The 18,502-nt window shown below is 47.5% G+C and overlaps 1 protein-coding gene across 1 annotated transcript; it reads left to right on the top strand.

Moving 5' to 3' along the window:
- Nucleotides 1–355: 355 nt before the first annotated feature.
- On the top strand, nucleotides 356–15,968 carry LOC101646741 (cytochrome P450 2E1). The gene is made up of 9 exons (XM_013007684.2): nucleotides 356–543; nucleotides 2,259–2,418; nucleotides 4,610–4,759; nucleotides 5,280–5,440; nucleotides 6,748–6,924; nucleotides 7,833–7,974; nucleotides 13,707–13,894; nucleotides 14,261–14,402; nucleotides 15,263–15,968. The coding sequence occupies exons 1-9, from the start codon at nucleotides 367–369 to the stop codon at nucleotides 15,445–15,447; spliced, it is 1,482 nt and encodes a 493-aa protein (XP_012863138.1). The 5' UTR covers nucleotides 356–366; the 3' UTR covers nucleotides 15,448–15,968.
- The last annotated feature ends 2,534 nt before the right edge of the window (nucleotides 15,969–18,502 follow it).

Here is an 18,502-nt window from a genome sequence, read left to right as displayed (position 1 = left end):
GAAATCCCACCCCAGACAACCTTCACTTGGCTTGCCCACCGAGTGCAAAGGGGAATCACGTCCCCACCCCAACTTCTGGCCTATGGTGGTAGAGCTCCCCTGCATGCCATGGTTACTGGCATTGGGGTCTGTGCCAGCAGATATGGGTGTTGACAGAACCACAACTTGTGGGAGGTCACTACGAGGTCTAACAGGCAGCCGCTCTAGCAAGTGCCCTTTGAAATGACGGCCAGCGTCGGCTAATAATCAACTCATCTCTTAGTCAAAGGAGAAGATCCAACTCATTGGTGGGAGAGCCACCCTCCTTCTCGTCCACACAGTATAAAAGTTTTGCCTTTCCACATGCTCTTTCTGCAGGTTGGCGTCATGGCTGCCCTAGGGATCACTGTTGCCCTGCTCATGTGGTTGGCCACACTCCTGTTTGTCACCATCTGGAAGCATATCTACAGCAGCTGGAAGCTACCCCCTGGCCCTTTCCCACTCCCCATCATTGGGAATATTCTCCAGATAGAATTGAAGAACATTCCTAAATCCTTCACCAGGGTAAGAGAAACATATTAGTTTGGGAACAATTTAGAAATTAGATTGTGTGTGTGTGTGTGTGTGTGTGTGTGTGTGTAGCTGTCAACCAAATTGTTGTTGTTCAATGCCACACCATTATGAATTAGTTACACTAATATAGTAGGGCCCAGGGTGATGGTCAAGTATTTAACTTGCAAGACAAATAGACACCTAGTGTTTAGGAAAAATTGTGGTGGTGGCATAACCCTGGGGGCAGGGGTGTGTGTGTCCCTGTTGTTGGATTCAGCTTGGGAGTGGCTAGGGTTCCCAAGTGTTTGATAAATCCAGGGGCTGACAGAGGAACACAGCACCTCCCTTCAAGGCTGCTGCGAAGATGGAATAAGTGTCCAATCTAAGGACTGAGTTAGTGAGGGTCTGCTCAGTGTGGGGTGTGAGAAGTACTTTGTGCTGAGACAGGCAGGGCTGATAGTAGGTGGGGGTGATGGCTCCAGGTCCTGCTGCTGTATCCGGAGTCCTGGGCCTTGGTGGGTGTCAGTGGAGTGGATGAGGGAGGGTGTCGAGGATTCAGGGTCTCTGGAGTTGCTTGTGTCCAGGCTGGGCAGGAGGGAAGCATGGCCAGGTGAGGCCCTGAGCTTCACACAGGCTCTTGGGAAGTGTGATAAGTCCAGGATGCTATAGAGCAGCAGAGGTGGAGCTTCTAGTAGTTTCTACCTGAGAAGTCATTCCATAGAATCCTGTCCAACTGTGACTATAAAATAAAGCTACAGGTCAAGTGTGCCAGACCATAGCCCCAGGTGCCAGTCATAGCAACAGGGGAGGGGCAAGTGTGTGCACCCTTCGCCTTCTCAGATGCCACTCTCTCAGCATCAGACAAGATGAGAGGGCTTCAACAAGTGGGTGATAAAAACTCCATTATCTTTTCATTCCATGTTTCCATGAACTCTTTGGAAGCCCCTAAGATTTTTTGCAGGAACTCTGGTGTGGAATGGGCTATGCACTGACCCGTTAGCACAGCAAGTCTGTCTGGGCACTACCAGCCAGTCTCGGTAGAAATACGAGGCTATTTAGCATTTGAACGTCTAGGAAACCCAAAGAGCATTTCTTCCCTGTCTTATTGGGCTGCTGTGAGTCTGCGTCGACTTGATAGCAATGAACTTTTCTTAAAAGATTTCTTCCGCATGGATAAAATTTTCTAATTAAGTGTTTTAAAATGTATTACAAGAGCAAAAGAAATGACACCGTTTTTTAGCAGTTTCGTTGTGGGGGTGGGGAGCAGTCCCAGTAGGGCTTGACCAGAGTGAGGCCCCTTGTCTGGCTTGGCTGCCCCTGGGCCCACACGGGAAGAATCCGAGGGGCAGTGGGGCCTACATGCTCCAGGCCCCTGCACTCGCTGTGCACCCTGCAGAGCCAAGCCCCTCGTTAGTGGGCAGGACAAAGACAGGGCGCTCCCCACCCAGCTGGGTTCTCTGAGGAGCCCGAGAGTGGTGGGCTGCACTTTGAGCTGCTCACTGCTAGGTCCGCAGCTCTAAACTACCAACTGCTCCACGAGGAAAGACTGGCTCTCTCCTGCACGAAAGAGTTAGGGTCTCAGAAAGCCACAGGGGCACTTCTGCCCTGCCCCATAGGGTCGCTAGGAATCTGCTCGGTTCCCTCGGTGGCGGTGGCAGGCGGCCGTCACTGGGTGAGGGTATGTGTTTAAGACACCCGCAGAGGCCCAAGCTGTCCTGTGTCCCCAGCTTGCCGAGCGCTACGGGCCGGTGTTCACACTGTACTTTGGCCCCCGACGCGTGGTGGTCGTCCACGGCTACAAAGCCGTCCGCGAGGTCCTGCTCCAGCACAAGAACCAGTTTTCCGGCCGCGGAGAGATTCCCGCCTTCCACCCCCACAAGGACCGCGGTGAGTCTCCCTCCGAGCCCACGTGGCGCGCTATCGGGGCTCCAAGACATTGGCTGGCCATAATCAGCAGCCGCTGCGGAGAAGATGGAGCACAAGACCAAGGGGAAAGCCCTCAGACCAGAGGTGCAGCTCCGGTCAGGGGGGATGGCCTGTGGCCCGGGCACCAGTGAGTAAGTGAAGCCCAATCGCCTTCGGCCTGTGTCCGCGGATGGCTGCGGCCTCCAACAGCAGCCACAGTCAGGGGAGCCGCCCGCACTCATTGGCCAGTCTGCAGAGTCAAGAACGCAGCTCTGTGAGACGTGTCCGCAGTGCTAGCAACAAGCAAAGGGGGTCTTCCGCATCTCTGGGCGCCCACCTGGGGTCAGCAAGATAGGAAATGTTTTCCAGCGAGACCTCAAGGACCCAGCCTCGCCCCCTCCTCTTTCCAGCCCTCTGTCCATCCCCAGCCCAGGGCTGCCAGAGTAACGGGCACCTCCCTCCAGGGCTGCTGCCAAGATGGAGTGAGTGCCCAATCTGAGGACCGGAGGAGGAGGCAAATCTGATACTTTGTGCCGAGACAGGCAGGGCTGACAGTGGGTGGGGTGATGGCTCTGGGTCCTGCTGCTGCATTCGGAGTCCTGGGCCCTGGTGGGGGTCAGTGGAGTGAATGAGGGAGAGTGTCAAGGGCTCAGGGTCCTTGGAGTTGCGGGAACCCAGGTGCCTCCTACTGCAAAGGCTGAGCTCCCTCCCTGCAGAGCTGCAAGCACAAGGGTTCTTCTCAGTTGCTGCTCATTTTCTCAGGAGCTCAAGCACTGGAAGTCTCCCGGAGGAGGTTCTGAGCCCAGGAAGGGGACCAGGGACCAGACCCCAGCTCAGAATGCCCAGATAGTCCAGCACTGCTCTCTCCTCTGTGCTGGCACTCTCTGCTTCCTGCCTGAGCTCAGCTAGCCCAGAACACACCCTGGAGGAGAGGGTGGGCCTCTGGGTCCAATTGAGCTTCCTCAGAGATTTCACCAACCCAACTTCAATGTCCCTCTCCGTATCAGCCCAGTGAGGGATGCCTCTCAGTCACTCTTGATGAAAAACCAACTGCCCCCACCTCCCCCCTGCTGCCCCTCCTTGTTACCCCCCAATTACCCCCCCCTGCTCTGATATGCCACTCTGTTGCTTTCCCCTCCCTCCCTACTGGCCAGCTTTCCCTTTGGGGGCTGTACTGAGATTTCAAAGCAGATTAGAAACAAACACAAATGCTGGATCCACCCAGTTCACGGAAAATCTCAGGTTCTTTCTGAGTCAATTTTGATTGTAAATCTCTAGAAACTCTTTGTCTTCCAGGTAGAATTTTCTCATGGGTGAGTGATACATTTCTATCATCACCATGTGTCTACATCAGTGGTGTTTGTTTTCTTCTTGGGTGTTACAAATTTGCTCCACTTCTCTGAGGTTTGCCAAGGGCAAAATTAACATCTCCTAATCACTAAACACGAGGAACCTTAATGGAGGGGGAGCCCATGAGGGGAGAAGACCTGGGTCCAGGGAACTTTATCTGTCACCAAGCATCTGAAACGGTGACCCCTGACTGTAGCCAGGTGGGGCTAGGTATCCACAGGATGGGCTCAGGTGCCCAATACTGACACTGAGCACAGCCCAGACCTAGACCTCTGGGGCCTGGGCATGGGGTGCATTACTTCTGGGATGAGGATGTGGAGGTGGATGGTCAGTACAATACTGGGCACAGGCCATGTGTTCTGTGCTAGGGGCTGCGCCATTTCTGTAAACCCAAGTGAAGCTGCGAAGGAAACCTGCACAGCCAGAAGCCAGCCTTCCTGTCTCATCCTGCCTCCCCCCCTTTCCAATAAACCTGTGCACATTCTCAGGCCCTTTCCACCTCCTCGCCACCCGCCTCTGCCTGTTTCTTCGCTTCACTTTCAGGAGTTTCCCCCTTGGCCTACTCCTCACCCCTCAGGGCCTCTCCACCTGGTGATCCCACCCTTCCTAAGCATCCTCCTCTGGGATGCCACAGGAGGAGGTCTCCAGGTCCCTCCTTCCTGTCAAGCTGGAGGTCCAGGCAAAGTGGTCCAGCCCCACCCCAGCACACCTCATGCCATCTTTTGCCGGGCTGGTTTTCCCTCCACGTCTCACTCCAACGTCCCCATTTCTCCCAGAACTGAGTTTGAGGCAACCGACTTCCTGCTGTCTCTTCTTCATTTAGGAATCATTTTCAACAACGGGCCTACCTGGAAAGACACCCGGCGCTTTTCCCTGACCACCCTGAGGGACTACGGGATGGGGAAGGTGGGCAATGAGCAGCGGATCCAGAAGGAGGCCCATTTTCTGCTGGAGGAACTCAGGAAAACTCAAGGTGTGTGTGTGTCACCAGGTCAGGGAGCAGAGAGCAAGGGACTCAGCCCCACCTTGCCTGGAACCGTGTGTCTACATGCAGGGGAGGGCCTAGCCCACTAGAAACAGAAGACCTATTCACGAGGAGAGGCTTATCCACCTGGGATGGGGTGCAGTTCTCAGAAAGGGGGTGGGCCTCCCCAGACAGCACCTGCAATATCTGAAGCAGTGGACGGTCCCGGGGTCCATGCATGCAGAGCATTCTGTGGACCGCAGAGATCTTATTTTCCATCTTGAATTTCTTAGTCTACGTTTCATGTAACGAAGGTGTGGTTATCAAGGGTGCACTAACTTCTGTGTTCTACATAAAGCCCTTCTCTTACATGAGCCAGTATCATCTTCAGTGTCTTCTCACCAACAGACAATAAGAACAGCCATTGATCAGTAAGTGGCAAGAGACCAGGTCTGGAGGCATGAGGGCATTCCCCATGGCCGTCACATGAACAGCTGACAGAGCCCATCCCTGTGTGCATATCTTCCAGGTCAGCCCTTTGACCCCACCTTCGTCCTCGGTGGTGGGCCCTGCAACGTCATTGCTGACATCCTTTTCAGCAAGCACTTTGACTACAGTGACAAGACATGCCTAAGGCTGATGAACTTGTTCAATGAGAACTTCTACTTGCTGAGTACCTCCTGGCTCCAGGTGCAGCCTCTCCTTTCCTTTAATCTGCTCTGAGCACTGATAGAGTATTTTACAATAGAAGGGGGGCTCTTAGGAACCAGGCTGTTGGCGATGGGGGAAGTCTAGAAGTACTGAGATGGGAGCCTGACAGGGTGTCTGACCAAAGAGCCCCAACATTCCTTATGGAGGCAGTCCCTTTGCTAAGCTTGTGACAGTCCCTTTGCTAAGCTCATTATGGGATTTGTCATAGTAGTGTCCCTGAGAGATTGTTAGATGAGCAGGAACTGACCACAATGTTCCTGTGTCCACCAGAGAATGTCATTTGTGGGGTTAAGGGTAAGAGGGAACCCCACAAAACATCACAGGTTTGGTAGGCGCAATTGTACAGCGATAATAAGTAGAGATTATAGCAAAGTCATAGAGAGCATGAGAGTTAAAGGATAGAGTCAAGTAATGGAGTCAGACGCAATTCATGGTAGCATATCTCACCTCAGCCCGGCTTGATGGTTCTCGTGGAGGGGGCTTAGCCGTCAGAGAAGAAGCCGCTGCTTCGTCCTCCTTAGTCACCCTCTGGCCACCCTCCCGAGTACCAGGGAGCCTCGTTATTTATTGCTAACCACGTATCGTAATCATACATCACAGAAAGGGGCAATACAATTCATTCTAGAACAAGTTTGATCGCTCTAATGTCTCACATAATAAAGCAGACCATTACCATTCTGGGAAGCATGCAAGTTCCCTGATAGTGGACAATAGCCTGAGTCATCAGGAGGGATATTAGCATAGGCAATACAATCAATAGGAGAGGAATCACCTAGGGGTGTGCCCACATTGGTTGTGGAATAGACAGTGGTATCTGCTTGATCTAAACAGCTGATAATGGCTAACTAACCTTGGTCACCCTTGGGCGGGTTTGCCCTCTCTGGTATCTCTGCAAGTGAATAGACCACCATTATCCTTATCAGAAGGGAGTGGGTCTTATTCAGGGTGAGTCAGACTAATGGTCTAGCCACTACAGATGGCCAATGTCAAGGAGAATAACCTCTGACCTACTTTTGCCGAGAGTCACTCTTAAGCAGCTAAGTTTGGTACATATTTTGGGGAGACAACTGAAGAGAATTCCTTCTGTTCCCCACAGTCATTCCTGGCAGCAGTTCCAAATGACCCTCCCTCCCAAGTACATATGCTAAATGAAATGGCCACAATGCTCATCCAGGCAGGTGTCATCTCAGAACACAAGATTAGGTTTCGCTTCTCCCCTCCGGAAAAAAAAACAACACCTTGTAAAATAACTCTGCCTCCCCCCACCCCCACCCCTGCCCCTCTAGCTCTACAACAATTTATCCTGCTACGTGCACTACTTGCCTGGGAGTCACAGGAAGGTCTTGAAGAATGTGTCTGAAATCAAGCAGTACGCATTAGAGCAAGTGAAGGAGCAGCATGCTTCGCTGGACCCCAGCCATCCCCGGAATTTCACTGACTGCCTTCTCATCGAGATGGAAAAGGTGCCCCCCACCCCACATAGCAGCATACCTGGGTCAGCACCCCAGATGAGGCCCAGGGCTGCAGGTCCTCACAAGCCTATTTCTGCTCATTTCACATCTGCAACTCTGGGGTCCTGGCCACAGTCTGATGCTCTTGGTCATACCCCAGCACGGTCAGCTGCAGTGGGGTGAAGCTTGCTGCCACACACCAACCAGGCACATCCTCTGTGCAGCTTCAGACACTGCACCACCACCAACTGCCAACAGCCAGCCGAGAGCAGCCCCCTGGGCTCTTCACGCAGCTCTATCCGGGCCATGCTCTGGGTCATTTCTGAACCAACGACTTTGACCAGCCGTGTCTTGCCATGGGTGCTGTCAGCGTTCCTCATCAGCACGTAGATCCCACGTTGGGGGCAGTTTGAAGGGGTCTTGGGCTTGCACCAAAGGGGCTGCCAGCCAAGGGCTCACAATACAGCCACCCCTACAAATTAAACAAATGGGCAAGTGCCTAGTCCACCAGCCCCTGAGCTCCTGGTGGTCCCAGAAACTAGTTCACCTCTGAGCCTGGACAGGAGGGAGCCTGCAGCTGTCCCATGCAGGCCAGAGGGCCCCAGTAGCTGCTATGTAGAGCCGTGATAGGAGAGCACATGGCACCCTGGGCTGGAGCCAAGTCCTGCCCAAGACCAGTTTCCTGAGAGCTTCTGTTTCCCCAAATGTAAGGCAGAAAATAACATCTCTCCTAACTCTGAACCATGGTTAACCTCATAGTCTTATCAAGCAACAGTTGCCAACTGGCCTCCATGACTGCTTAGTAAACACAGCTTCTTTCTCTGTAGAGGTAGGGGGCTGGCACATTTTCATTTGCTGAGGGGAGAGATTTCCTTTATGAGCCCACGTGAAGCTAGCCCTGTCTGTCTGTGACACCACAGGAAAATCAGAGTGCGGAGCTCGGGCACACACTGGAGGACGCTGCTGTGACCGTGGCCGACTTGTTTTTTGCTGGGACAGAGACCACTAGCACCACCCTGAGATATGGGCTCCTTATCCTCATGAAGTACCCTGAAATTGAAGGTAGGCTAATGTCACCCCAGCACTGTGCCCTCGAGTCATTGGAATGGGGAGTCGCCAGCACCAGGCCAGATCTGTGATCATGGGTCAAGGGATGAGTCACCTTGAATATTTTTCACCAGAGAAACACCCTGTGGGCGTGCCCACATTCCAAACCCTCATTGCAATAAAGAAAAGTGCCCGCCCCTCCCCGTCAAAGGTCCAACAACACAGCTTAGCGCAAAAACAAGCAAACAGTAAGTTCTTCTCTATGACGTGAACTACTTGTGACAGTGGAAACGTGTCCCCATTGTCCTAAGTAAGGAGGCAGGCTGGAGGCAGAGGGCACAGCTGGAACCAGACCGAGAGCAGGTGTCTGGAGGTCCACAGAGGGAGACATCGTATGGGTTTGTGGCAGGAGAGCCTTTGGCTGCCCTGCAACAAAAGTTTTTAGCATTTTATTTGAGGTGAAAGTTTACATAGCAAATGAGTGTCCCGTTGAACGACTCGTACAAAAATGGCTCTGTGGTCCCGATGTGACAGCGCTGCAATGCATCAGCACTCTCCCCATGTCCACCCATGCCGCAGCCCTGTGTCCATCCTCCTGTTTCCCTGCCCTCCTGCCTCTCATCTTTGCGTCTGGCCAAAGGTTTCCCTTCGGTCTCAAATAGTTGATTGTTCTAATGAGCACATTTTCACAGGCGTTCTTGTTTATTTTATAGGCCAATCTATTATTTGGTTGAAAAGTGTCTTCCAAGAGTGGCCGCAGTCCCTGTGTCAATGCATTTTGTTAAGAGTATTCTTCTCCTTTTTTTTTTTTTTTTGCTGCCCTTCCACTTTACCAAGCATAGTGTCCTCCTCCCGGGACTGAGCTCTCCTGATAAGATGTCCAAAGCACACGAGCCAAAGTCTTGCCATCGTCCTTTCCGAGGAGCATTCTGGTTGCACCTCAGGCAGGCTTGTTTGCTCTTCCAGCAGTCACGGTCCTTTCAGCATTCTTCGCCAACCCCCAATCCAGTGCCGCCACCCTTTTTCAGTCTTCGTCGTCGTCCCATTTTCAGACATGTGTGAGGAAACGGAATATGCCAAAGCTTAGGTCGGGTGTACGACACTCAAACAGATTATGACCAAGGCAGTTTTGCTGCCTTTTGACTCTTCCATTGATTCAATTCTACTGCTAAGTCCTTCCATTGAATTCTAGATTTCTGGGATTTTATTTTTGTCTTTTGGACTTTTGGGCATTATTTTTGTATGGTTTTCAATGATGCGATTATTCAGTCATTTTGTCTTTGTGTCATTTTCCTACATCAGTGTTGGGCACCAGCCCCCACAATCAAATGGGTCCAAGGGGTGGTTGTGTAATTGAGGGGTAAAATTAAGAGACATCAGACAAGATAAAGAATACAATTGCTCACCTCCCAGATGGCCATGATCTCAGCAGCCAGGTCCACACAGAGAGAGAAAATGTATTTCCAATCATGCCCCCCTGATTACATCATAACAGAAAGGGGTTGTACAATAGGCATACACATGACAGGAAGAGGACGAGCTAGGGGTACACCAGTGACAAGATGGGCAGATCCTAGATTCAAGATGGCAGCCTAATCTTGGTTCTCCTTGAGTTGGCTTGACCTTGTCTTTGCTCTCCTTAAGGGGAGCAACCCACTAACCTTATCAGCAGGGAGTGGGCACTACTTAAGGTGGGACAGACTATAGAATATGATTGCTCTAGATGGCTGATACCCTCAGGGAGATAACCTCTAAGCAATTGACCTCCAAAGTGTGTAGTCAATGACCATGTGTTTTTAGGTTTGGCATATATTATGGGGGGACAACCTAAGGAAAAACCTTTCTGTATTGCACAAATTAGTCTAGGGCTTTGTCTGTGTTTTCCTTGATCTCTTTAAGGGGCTTATTTAGAATTTCTTATCAGGTGGTTCTCTTTCCATTTCTTCCTCAGAAAGGGTTTTGCCCTGTTTGTTTAACTCAACTTTAAGCCATATTATCTAGTTTCTTCATATGATTTGTTATTGTCTTTTGTCTTGAAGACTTTAAGGTGTTTGACTAATTGTATTGATCTCTATTTTGTGCTGAGTTTTTTTGTTTGTTTTGATATATCTCAAGTAATATTTCTTCTCTTGCTTTTTAGAGTCTTTATTTTTATTGTTTGAATTCTTGTTGCTTTGTGGCTCTGGTCTTGTGTGCTATGTGACTTTGGTGATGTCTGTTGGCTGACGTGGTTTCCTCTCACTAGTGGATACTGGGGGTCACACGCATGTGTGAGTCTCTGTGGTTTTCCCTCTATGCTGTCCCTTACCAGATAGAGTAGAGGTGTAGGTGGAAGTAGGTTCTTTCTTAATATTAGGTGACGGATGTTAGGTGGTCAGATCCCTCTATATCCCTTGTGAGAGCATGAGATCCTTCCAGATTGGTGCTATCAGTTAATGCATTCTTCAGAGATGAGGATAGAATATTTCCATATCCATTGGGAGGTAATGCCACCAAAAAGGACAGAGCAAGCCCAGTGTGCAGGCATCAGTTGGCCTCTTAGTAGATGGTGGGTTATCAGGGGGTTGTGCAATAACAGACAGCTTGAAAAATTGCTTGGGTGTGGGGCATGGGCAATGTAGACAAGTGGCTATGGAATGAGGGCACTAGCATCTCCACTCATTGTTTGGCAAAGATGCAGATGCCACCTGTAATAATCTGCCTGGCATTGCTCATGAATTGGTGTGTTGTGGGTTCAACTAAATGACAGCCACTATAACCTCTTGATAATTTGGAAGAGTCTTTATTCTGTTATAACCGGACTGCTAGAATCATAAAGCAATTCTTTGATTGCAGTCCCGAGTCCACATCTCAGTTCATCTTTAAGGCCGAAAAACTCATTTATCACCTGTCTAGGGTTCAAGCAAGCATGAACAGAAGGAGAAAGCAAAATTAATGGATTAATTGTAACTTCAAGAAGAGTAAGCATGCATTATAAGGTGTATTTCTTATCATAAAAGAAACAATACCAAAATTGATGATAACATCCTGGGTTCCATAACAGAATTATATTGTAGCATCCTAGTTATCATGACAAGATTAACTACACCATTCGGATTACAACATTCAAGGGAACAATATATTGAATCACAACAAATGATATATTGAAGAATAATCAAAACGAATGGTAGAGTCCAGAACCTGGGAACATGGGAGTACATTTTAAAATTAATAACCCGCAAAGACTTTCCCATAAGGGGAGGGATAACGGGCAGGTCAACTAGCAGTCAACTTTCTGAGATGGGAGGGAGGACGGGCAAGTTACTTATCAGCTTACAAAAATGGAGTTTCTTTCGCTAGTCTGCCTCAGATGTCGCTCCAGATGGTCATCAGGCATGGGCGCCAGGACCTTTCTTGCTATTCGCAGGGTTGAGTGCACTACTGGTTGCTGAATAGTTGGGGTGAGGCTACACAGATCATCAGTCACTAAGGTGGTGGTATGCACCGCATATCTCCAGTTTACAGATGTGCAGAGCAATGGAGTATGGGGTTGTCTCATGCCTCTGGTCACCAGTCTGGAGCCACAAGTGCACACATAGGGCATTATGGGTTTGGGGTGGGCAAGGTGAATGCAAATCTCTAGAGCAGTGGTTCTCAACCTGCGGGTCGCCTTTAGGGGTCAAACAACCCTTTCACAGGGGTCACCCAATTCATAACAGTAGCAAAATGACAGTTATAAAGTAGCAATGAAAATTATATTATGGTTGGCGGGTCACCACCACATGAGGAACTGTATTAAAGGGTCGCGGCATTATGAAGGTTAGAGCATATCCAACATTATGGGAAAGCATGCCACGGATCTCTGGCCTGCGCATGGGTACGGGTCTCACCTTTGGTCCCTGGGAGGAAGAGTGGACCATGCCCCCCCAGTCTCTGGGATGAGTGCCAGGTCACTCCCTGCAGAATTCAGCCAGTGGTTAGGACCTGAATCCAACCTAGCATGGCGTATGTGCGTGGGGAGGGGGGTGGGGAGCCTCTCCAGAGTTCAGTCAGGTGGAGGACCTCTAACTTCCACTCCAAGGAGCCTCTGCTTTGCCAGTGCCACCTGCTCAAATGATCAGGGGTCACTGCTAGTGAGTTCTGTCCCTGTTTTCGCACTCCCTCCCGGCTATATGATCACCTGGATTCCTAGAGCTCCTGCCCACCGTCCTTAGATCTATTCTGTTCACCTTGCTTCACCTTGGCTTATTCTACACGATCTCTCTGTCTTCTGTTGGGGATTCTGTGAAACCGACTCCCTGTGTTCCTCACCTGGAAACACTGCTCACTGGTCCTCAAGGTGGCCTCGCTGTGCTGGGCAAGCTGGTTGGGAGCATACAGGCCCCCCACATTTTCCTTCACTGCTTTTATTAGATTTTTCCTTTCATTTTGGTGTTCCATTTACTTCTTCGTCCCTCCGTTAGCTGTTCTGGGTTACAGACTGCCATCTCAGTTGTTTGCTGTAAGTGCTGTAGGCATGGTATGTGTGACTAAGCTGCTATCTTGGGTTATCCTGACTTTTAAAAATTATTATTAATTATGAGACATCTCCAACATTGAATAAAAAGATAAAATACTTATTGCCATATTTCTGTCAGAACAATTCCAAAGAAAATAGAGTGCAGACAACCCAACCCCTTCTTAATGTCTCTCCCCGGAGACATCACTGTCCGGCTGGTGTATGCTACTCTCATGCACAACTTCATATAGGTAACACTTCTTATCTGCATGCAACTCGTATTATTGCATTGTTTTATGTTTTTACTTGGCTACCATATTGTCCATATCTTTTTGTAGTTTTTTTCAATCACCATATTATAAAGGCCCATGGGAAAATTTAAACCTAAATCTTAAGTAACCTCCCCTAAGTTTCTATAATCCATCAGGGAAAGAGACATTTCCAGGCCGCTGCTTCCTAGAAGTTCTTCAAAAAGTTGATACATGTCCTATCCCATTCTGTCATTCTCCTTCCTACTTGTTAGAAGCATAAAGTAAAGCAGCCTGAAACAATAATCAATACAAAGCATTCCTTCCAAAAGAAATTGGCAAGATACTCTGTTATTTTCTGTTCATAAGATAAGGAGAAGAATTGGGTTAGCCACAATGAGCTAAGATAAGAAAGCTCAAATACTTTGTAGACCATAAATAAGAATTCAGCTCTTATTGATTCCCTGGTGGTGTAGTGTTTAGGCATTGGGCTGTGATATGCAAGGCCAGCAGTTTGAAACTACCAGCTGCTACTTGGGAGAAAGATAAGGGTTTCTACTCCCATAAAGAGTAGAAACCAACAGGAGAAGTCCTACCCTATCCTACGGGTCACTAGGAGTTTGCATTGGCTTATTGACAATGAGGTTTCTGTTTGTTTGTTTTTAAGATGCTTATGGAAAGCTTACCCAATGATTCAAATTGGAAATAGATTGATCTATATTGGAAAAAGGACACCATGAAGTACTGATTAGGCATTCCATTAAATTCTGTTGGGTGGATGATGAGGTGTGTAATTGGGTGGGTGGATATATGGGTGGATTTTTGTCCAGATTGATGAATGGATGGGTGGGTTATGGATGGATAAATAAGTGAGTGGGCAGGTGGATGGATCGGTACATTACTAAACAGATGGATGGTTGAAGAGCGACTCGATGGATTATTTGATGGACAGGCAGATGCCTGGGTGAATGGCCTGCCAGCCTAGCTCAATCTGTTAATTTATTCTGTTAATATCTTGGCAGAGAAACTTCATGAAGAAATTGACAGGGTGATTGGGCCAAGCAGAATTCCTGCTGTCAAGGATAGACTACAGATGCCCTACATGGATGCTGTGGTGCATGAAATCCAGCGATTCATCAACCTTGTGCCCTCCAACCTACCCCATGAAACCACTCAGGACACAATATTCAGAGGATATGTCATCCCCAAGGTCAGATGTACAGCCTGGAGTCCACACCATAAGCACTAGTCTATCAGCTAGGCTGCCTGGGGAGAGAATTCATAGCCACACACTCCTCCCCCTATCTCCACCCACCATGGACCTGGTGACCACATTAAGGGAGAAATATAGAACAGTAGCTCCTCAGCTTGTGTTTGGGATTGCAGCATGCTCTATACCAGGTCGCAGGGTGAAGGGGAACCCTGGAGTTAACCCTTTGAGATTAGGACCTATCATCTCAGTTAGCTATATCTTTTTTGTAGCACTTAGCTAAACAACTTCCTCAATTAGAAATATGCTTTCCTGCGTGATAATCAATAATTCAAAATAACCTTCTGTATGGGGGCTTTTTTCTAGGGCACTGTAGTTATTCCAACTCTGGACTCTGTCTTGTTTGATGCCCACGAATTCCCTGATCCATACACATTTAAACCAGAGCATTTTCTGAATGAGAATGGAAAATTCAAATACAGTGACTACTTCAAAGCATTCTCTGCAGGTAAGAAGAGTTCAGATATTTCACCTTCCCTCAATGAAATTGTCTCCTACATTTCTCATTTCCACTTCAATTGGACTCTCATAACCCCAGGCAAGCATCAGCTTCTTAGCTCCATCATGCCCCTTGTTTTTATTTGCAACATGACCCCAGTGTGTTGTTATCTATCAAGAGAAGCTAAATGATGTTTTTTCACATACAAGTTCTGATAAGGAAGTATTACAGATAAATGATTTTCTCCATATAGTGAACTCTTTATACCTGTGCTAAAACTCCATTTCTACTTGAACAGAATGTAGCACAAAGCTTTCAAAATGACATTTCCTAGTTATCCATAGTTTTTTCTTTTAATTACTAAGCACAATGTAAACTTTGACTATTTGGACTCATCACCAAAAGCATCAGTGTTCCCTGGAATAAGATTCAGTGGTCTCTCCCTTGGTTTCATTCCCAGGACCCTTCCTCAGTTATCGGTACAAAGGAAGATCATTGAATGAATCTGATAGCGTTAATGTGACACCCAGATTAGAAAGTTACTTTCTGACTAAAGGGGGCCCACTTCTTTCCTGGAGAACATCCTAGGGAATCATTGGGAAACACCCCGGTTGCTCAGCAGAGGCGATTTTGCTAAGTTAACATGGGCTTCCCCACTGTGTTCAGGATAGTTGCAATTGTAGGAAGGTTATTCCCCAATAAGTCAATATTACTGATTTCCTTGTTCTGAATGTGTGCAAATGCACTGTCTACTCCCTTTAATGGACCAAATTTAAGTTTTCTGCCTGCTTCCTCCACTTTCTGGTTTTTGGCAGAGTCCTCTCTCTGGAATACTCTCTGTGTCTGATCAGTACTCTTGTCACTTCCAGGAAAACGAGTATGTGTCGGAGAAGGCCTGGCTCGTATGGAACTGTTCCTCTTCTTGTCCGCCATTTTGCAGCATTTTAATTTGAAGTCTCTTGTTAATCCAAAGGACATTGATCTCAATCCCACTGTGATCGGGTTTGGCTGTATCCCACCACATTACAAGCTCTGTGTTATCCCTCGCTCATAATGTACAGAAGACACACACTGAATAATGAAGGTCTGTAACCCAGGTGGCTGCAGTAGTCTCCTGCTCTCCCCACCCACAGTGACACACAGGCAGCATTTCTGTTCACATTATGTCCATTGAGAGCAATCAGGGCCCCACATATGAACTAAATGAGTCCAGTCTGTTGCTTTCCTGTATCCCAGCTTTGAGACAGAATTAAAAGCAAAGTTCAAAAAAAGTTTTAAATAATTAAACTCAATAATGAATTAGACTTATCTATGTTGGAGAATCTAGAAACAATGGTAATTATGAATTTACCATTTTAAGGTAAGCTAACTTCTTCTAAAAAACTAGAACTTTCCAGTCACTAGAGGAATATCTATCATAAAGAAACCACAAAAAAGAAAATGGTGTATGGGGAAACAGGGAAGAAATAGACACCTTTCACAGGATTTTTTAGCCTTGCCAGAAACACTTCCCATCAAACTCCCTTTGGATCATTCAGAGCTAGATCTTAAGATTAAAATAGATCTGAACACTCACCACAACCGGTTTTAATTTTCTATTACTATCAAAATGTAACTGTGTACCTAGAAAGAGCAAGCCTAACTGCAAGGTGTGTGATAAGACAGGTGATGAAAGTACCAGGTCTGCTCAGTGAACTGAAGATGATGAGGGAGGTGGACTGAACTATGCTGCCCCCACGCAATGCCCCCACATCTGTGCCTTAGTTTGTCTGTCCACTGGGGAGGCCACAGATTGCTTTCCCACATGGGCAGAAGACTAATTGAGTCAGGCAGCACAGTGTTCAGAACAACACTCAGAACACTGTCAACTCTGCTTCCCTTACAAAAGTTAGCAATGCTTCATCTGAGCTCTCGTCGTAAATGCAGTAGGCTGAGGATGAAAGTTAATAGATAAGAGAGTGTACTCCCACCAGCCTGTGTGATTACGAGGTGTCGAAGGGATCAGGTATCAGGCATCAAAGAACAAAAAATCATATAATTGTGAATGAGGTGGAGTGCGTAGTGGGGACCCAAAGCTCATCTGAAGGCAGCTGGACATCCCCTTAAGGAAGGGTGCAGTGTAGCAACGATGAAAAATACAACTTTCCTCTAGTTCCTAAATGCTTCCTCCATCCCCACTGTCATGGTCCCAATTCTACCTTACAAAACTGGCTATCCCAGAGGATGTACACTGGTACAGATAGGAACTGGAAACACAGGAATCCAGTATAGATGACTCCTTCAGGACCAGTGGTGAGAGTGGTGATACCGGGAGGGTGGAGAGAGGGTGGGGTAGAGAGGGGAAACAGATTACAAGGATCCACATATAACCTCCTCCCTGGGTGATGGACAACAGAAAAGTGGGTGAAAGGAGACATCAGAGAGTGTAAGATTTGACAAAATAATAATTTATAAATTATCAAGGGTTCATGAGGGAGGAGGAAGCGGAGGAGGTAGGAAGGTAGGAGGAAAAATGAGGAGCTGATGCCAGGGGCTTACATCGAGAGCAAATGTTTTGACAATGATGAGGGTAATGAATGTACAAATGTACTTTATACAATTGATGTATGGATGGATTATGATAAGAGTTGTATGAGCCCCCAATAAAATGACTAAAAAAAAGAGAGTGTGCACCCCAGTAACTAGGTGGGGTGTTTTGAGGAGGGTGGACAGGAGAATATGATGGGGTAGGAATATGTGAAAACAGGGCATTAATGTGCGTGTCTCAACCCTAAGAGCAATACTAGGGTCATTCTGCATGAGACAGAGTTTCAGGTGTCTCCAGCAAGAACCACTGACCTGTGCAGTATCGCAGAGGTTCACTCTGTATTTCACTCTCTAAGAGATTGCTATGACTGCTTTGACAAATGTCAACAAATGTCATTATTTCAATCAGTGATCCTTTATTATCTTACAGTTCTGGGTAGCAGCGGGGCTCATTTCTTCTGACTCAATTAGTCAAAGCCATCAGCCTGAATCCCTTAGCACTTGCAAGGACCCTGCTTAGACTGGGCCCACTTTAATAATCTAGGATAATCTCCACTCTTCAAAGTCATCAACTTCAGCACACTTGTAAATTGACAATCTACACAGGTTCTGGGAATTGTACATGGACATCTTAGGGGTGTCAATATTCTGCCAATCAGATATCCCATCTCACCTACCAAGGGACACTATCAAAACTTTGGTTGGTTAGCCAACAAGCAAATGGGTAAACCGAGGAGGACTAGCTGTCCACACACGGAAAGACACCTATCGTTGTCACCTTCATAGTTACTGATAAATCTACTTGCAGCAGAAAAATAGAATAAAAGTCATTTTACTTTCATTAGGCAGAAATAACATGTCCAGAGTATGTGAGACAAAGTCTCACCACCTTCTCCTTCTCATGAGAACCCTGGCTGTACTTCTTCCAAGACAGATCTGTTCCTTCTTCGGGCAGTGCATGGTGATTCAAGTCCTTCTCAAAACTGTCAGCAAGCAAGTTGTGTCATCTGCATATCACAAGTTACTGAGTCTTTTCACAACCCTGATGGCACATTCTCCTTCATCTAGTCCAGTTTCTCAGACGATGTGACAAACATATATACTGAATCAATCTGGAGAAAGCATCCAACCCTGAGGCATGCCTTTCTTGATTTTAAAGCACAGAGTATCTCCTTGAGCTGGTCACATGATTGTCTCTTTGTCTATGTACAGCTTCCACATGAGCACACTTAAGTGTTCGGGAATTCCCAACTTTGGGAATATTATCTATAATTTGTTAATATCCACATAGATAAGCTTTTGCATAGTCAATAAAACACAGGTATAACATCTTTCTGGTAGACCCTGCTTTCAGTCAAGACCCATTTGCTGTCAACAGTAATATCCAGCATTTCATGTCCACTTTTAAATCAGGGTGGAATTTGTGGCAATTGCCTGTTGATGGAGCACTGAAATTGTTTTTAACTACCTTCAGAAAAATTTTACTTGCATATGATATTAGTCTTCACCTGCCTCATTCTGTTGGATCACCTTTCTCTGTAGGATACACAAATAGGAATCTCTCTTAGTTAGGTACCCAGGTA

This window comes from Echinops telfairi, unplaced genomic scaffold (genome assembly GCF_000313985.2).
Source record: "Echinops telfairi isolate 266 unplaced genomic scaffold, ASM31398v2 ScPeMD7_70;HRSCAF=299, whole genome shotgun sequence".
NCBI classification, from domain to species: Eukaryota; Metazoa; Chordata; class Mammalia; order Afrosoricida; family Tenrecidae; genus Echinops; species Echinops telfairi.
The sequence above is the reverse complement of the archived record's forward strand: the minus strand, read 5'-3'. Positions and strand labels throughout refer to the sequence as shown.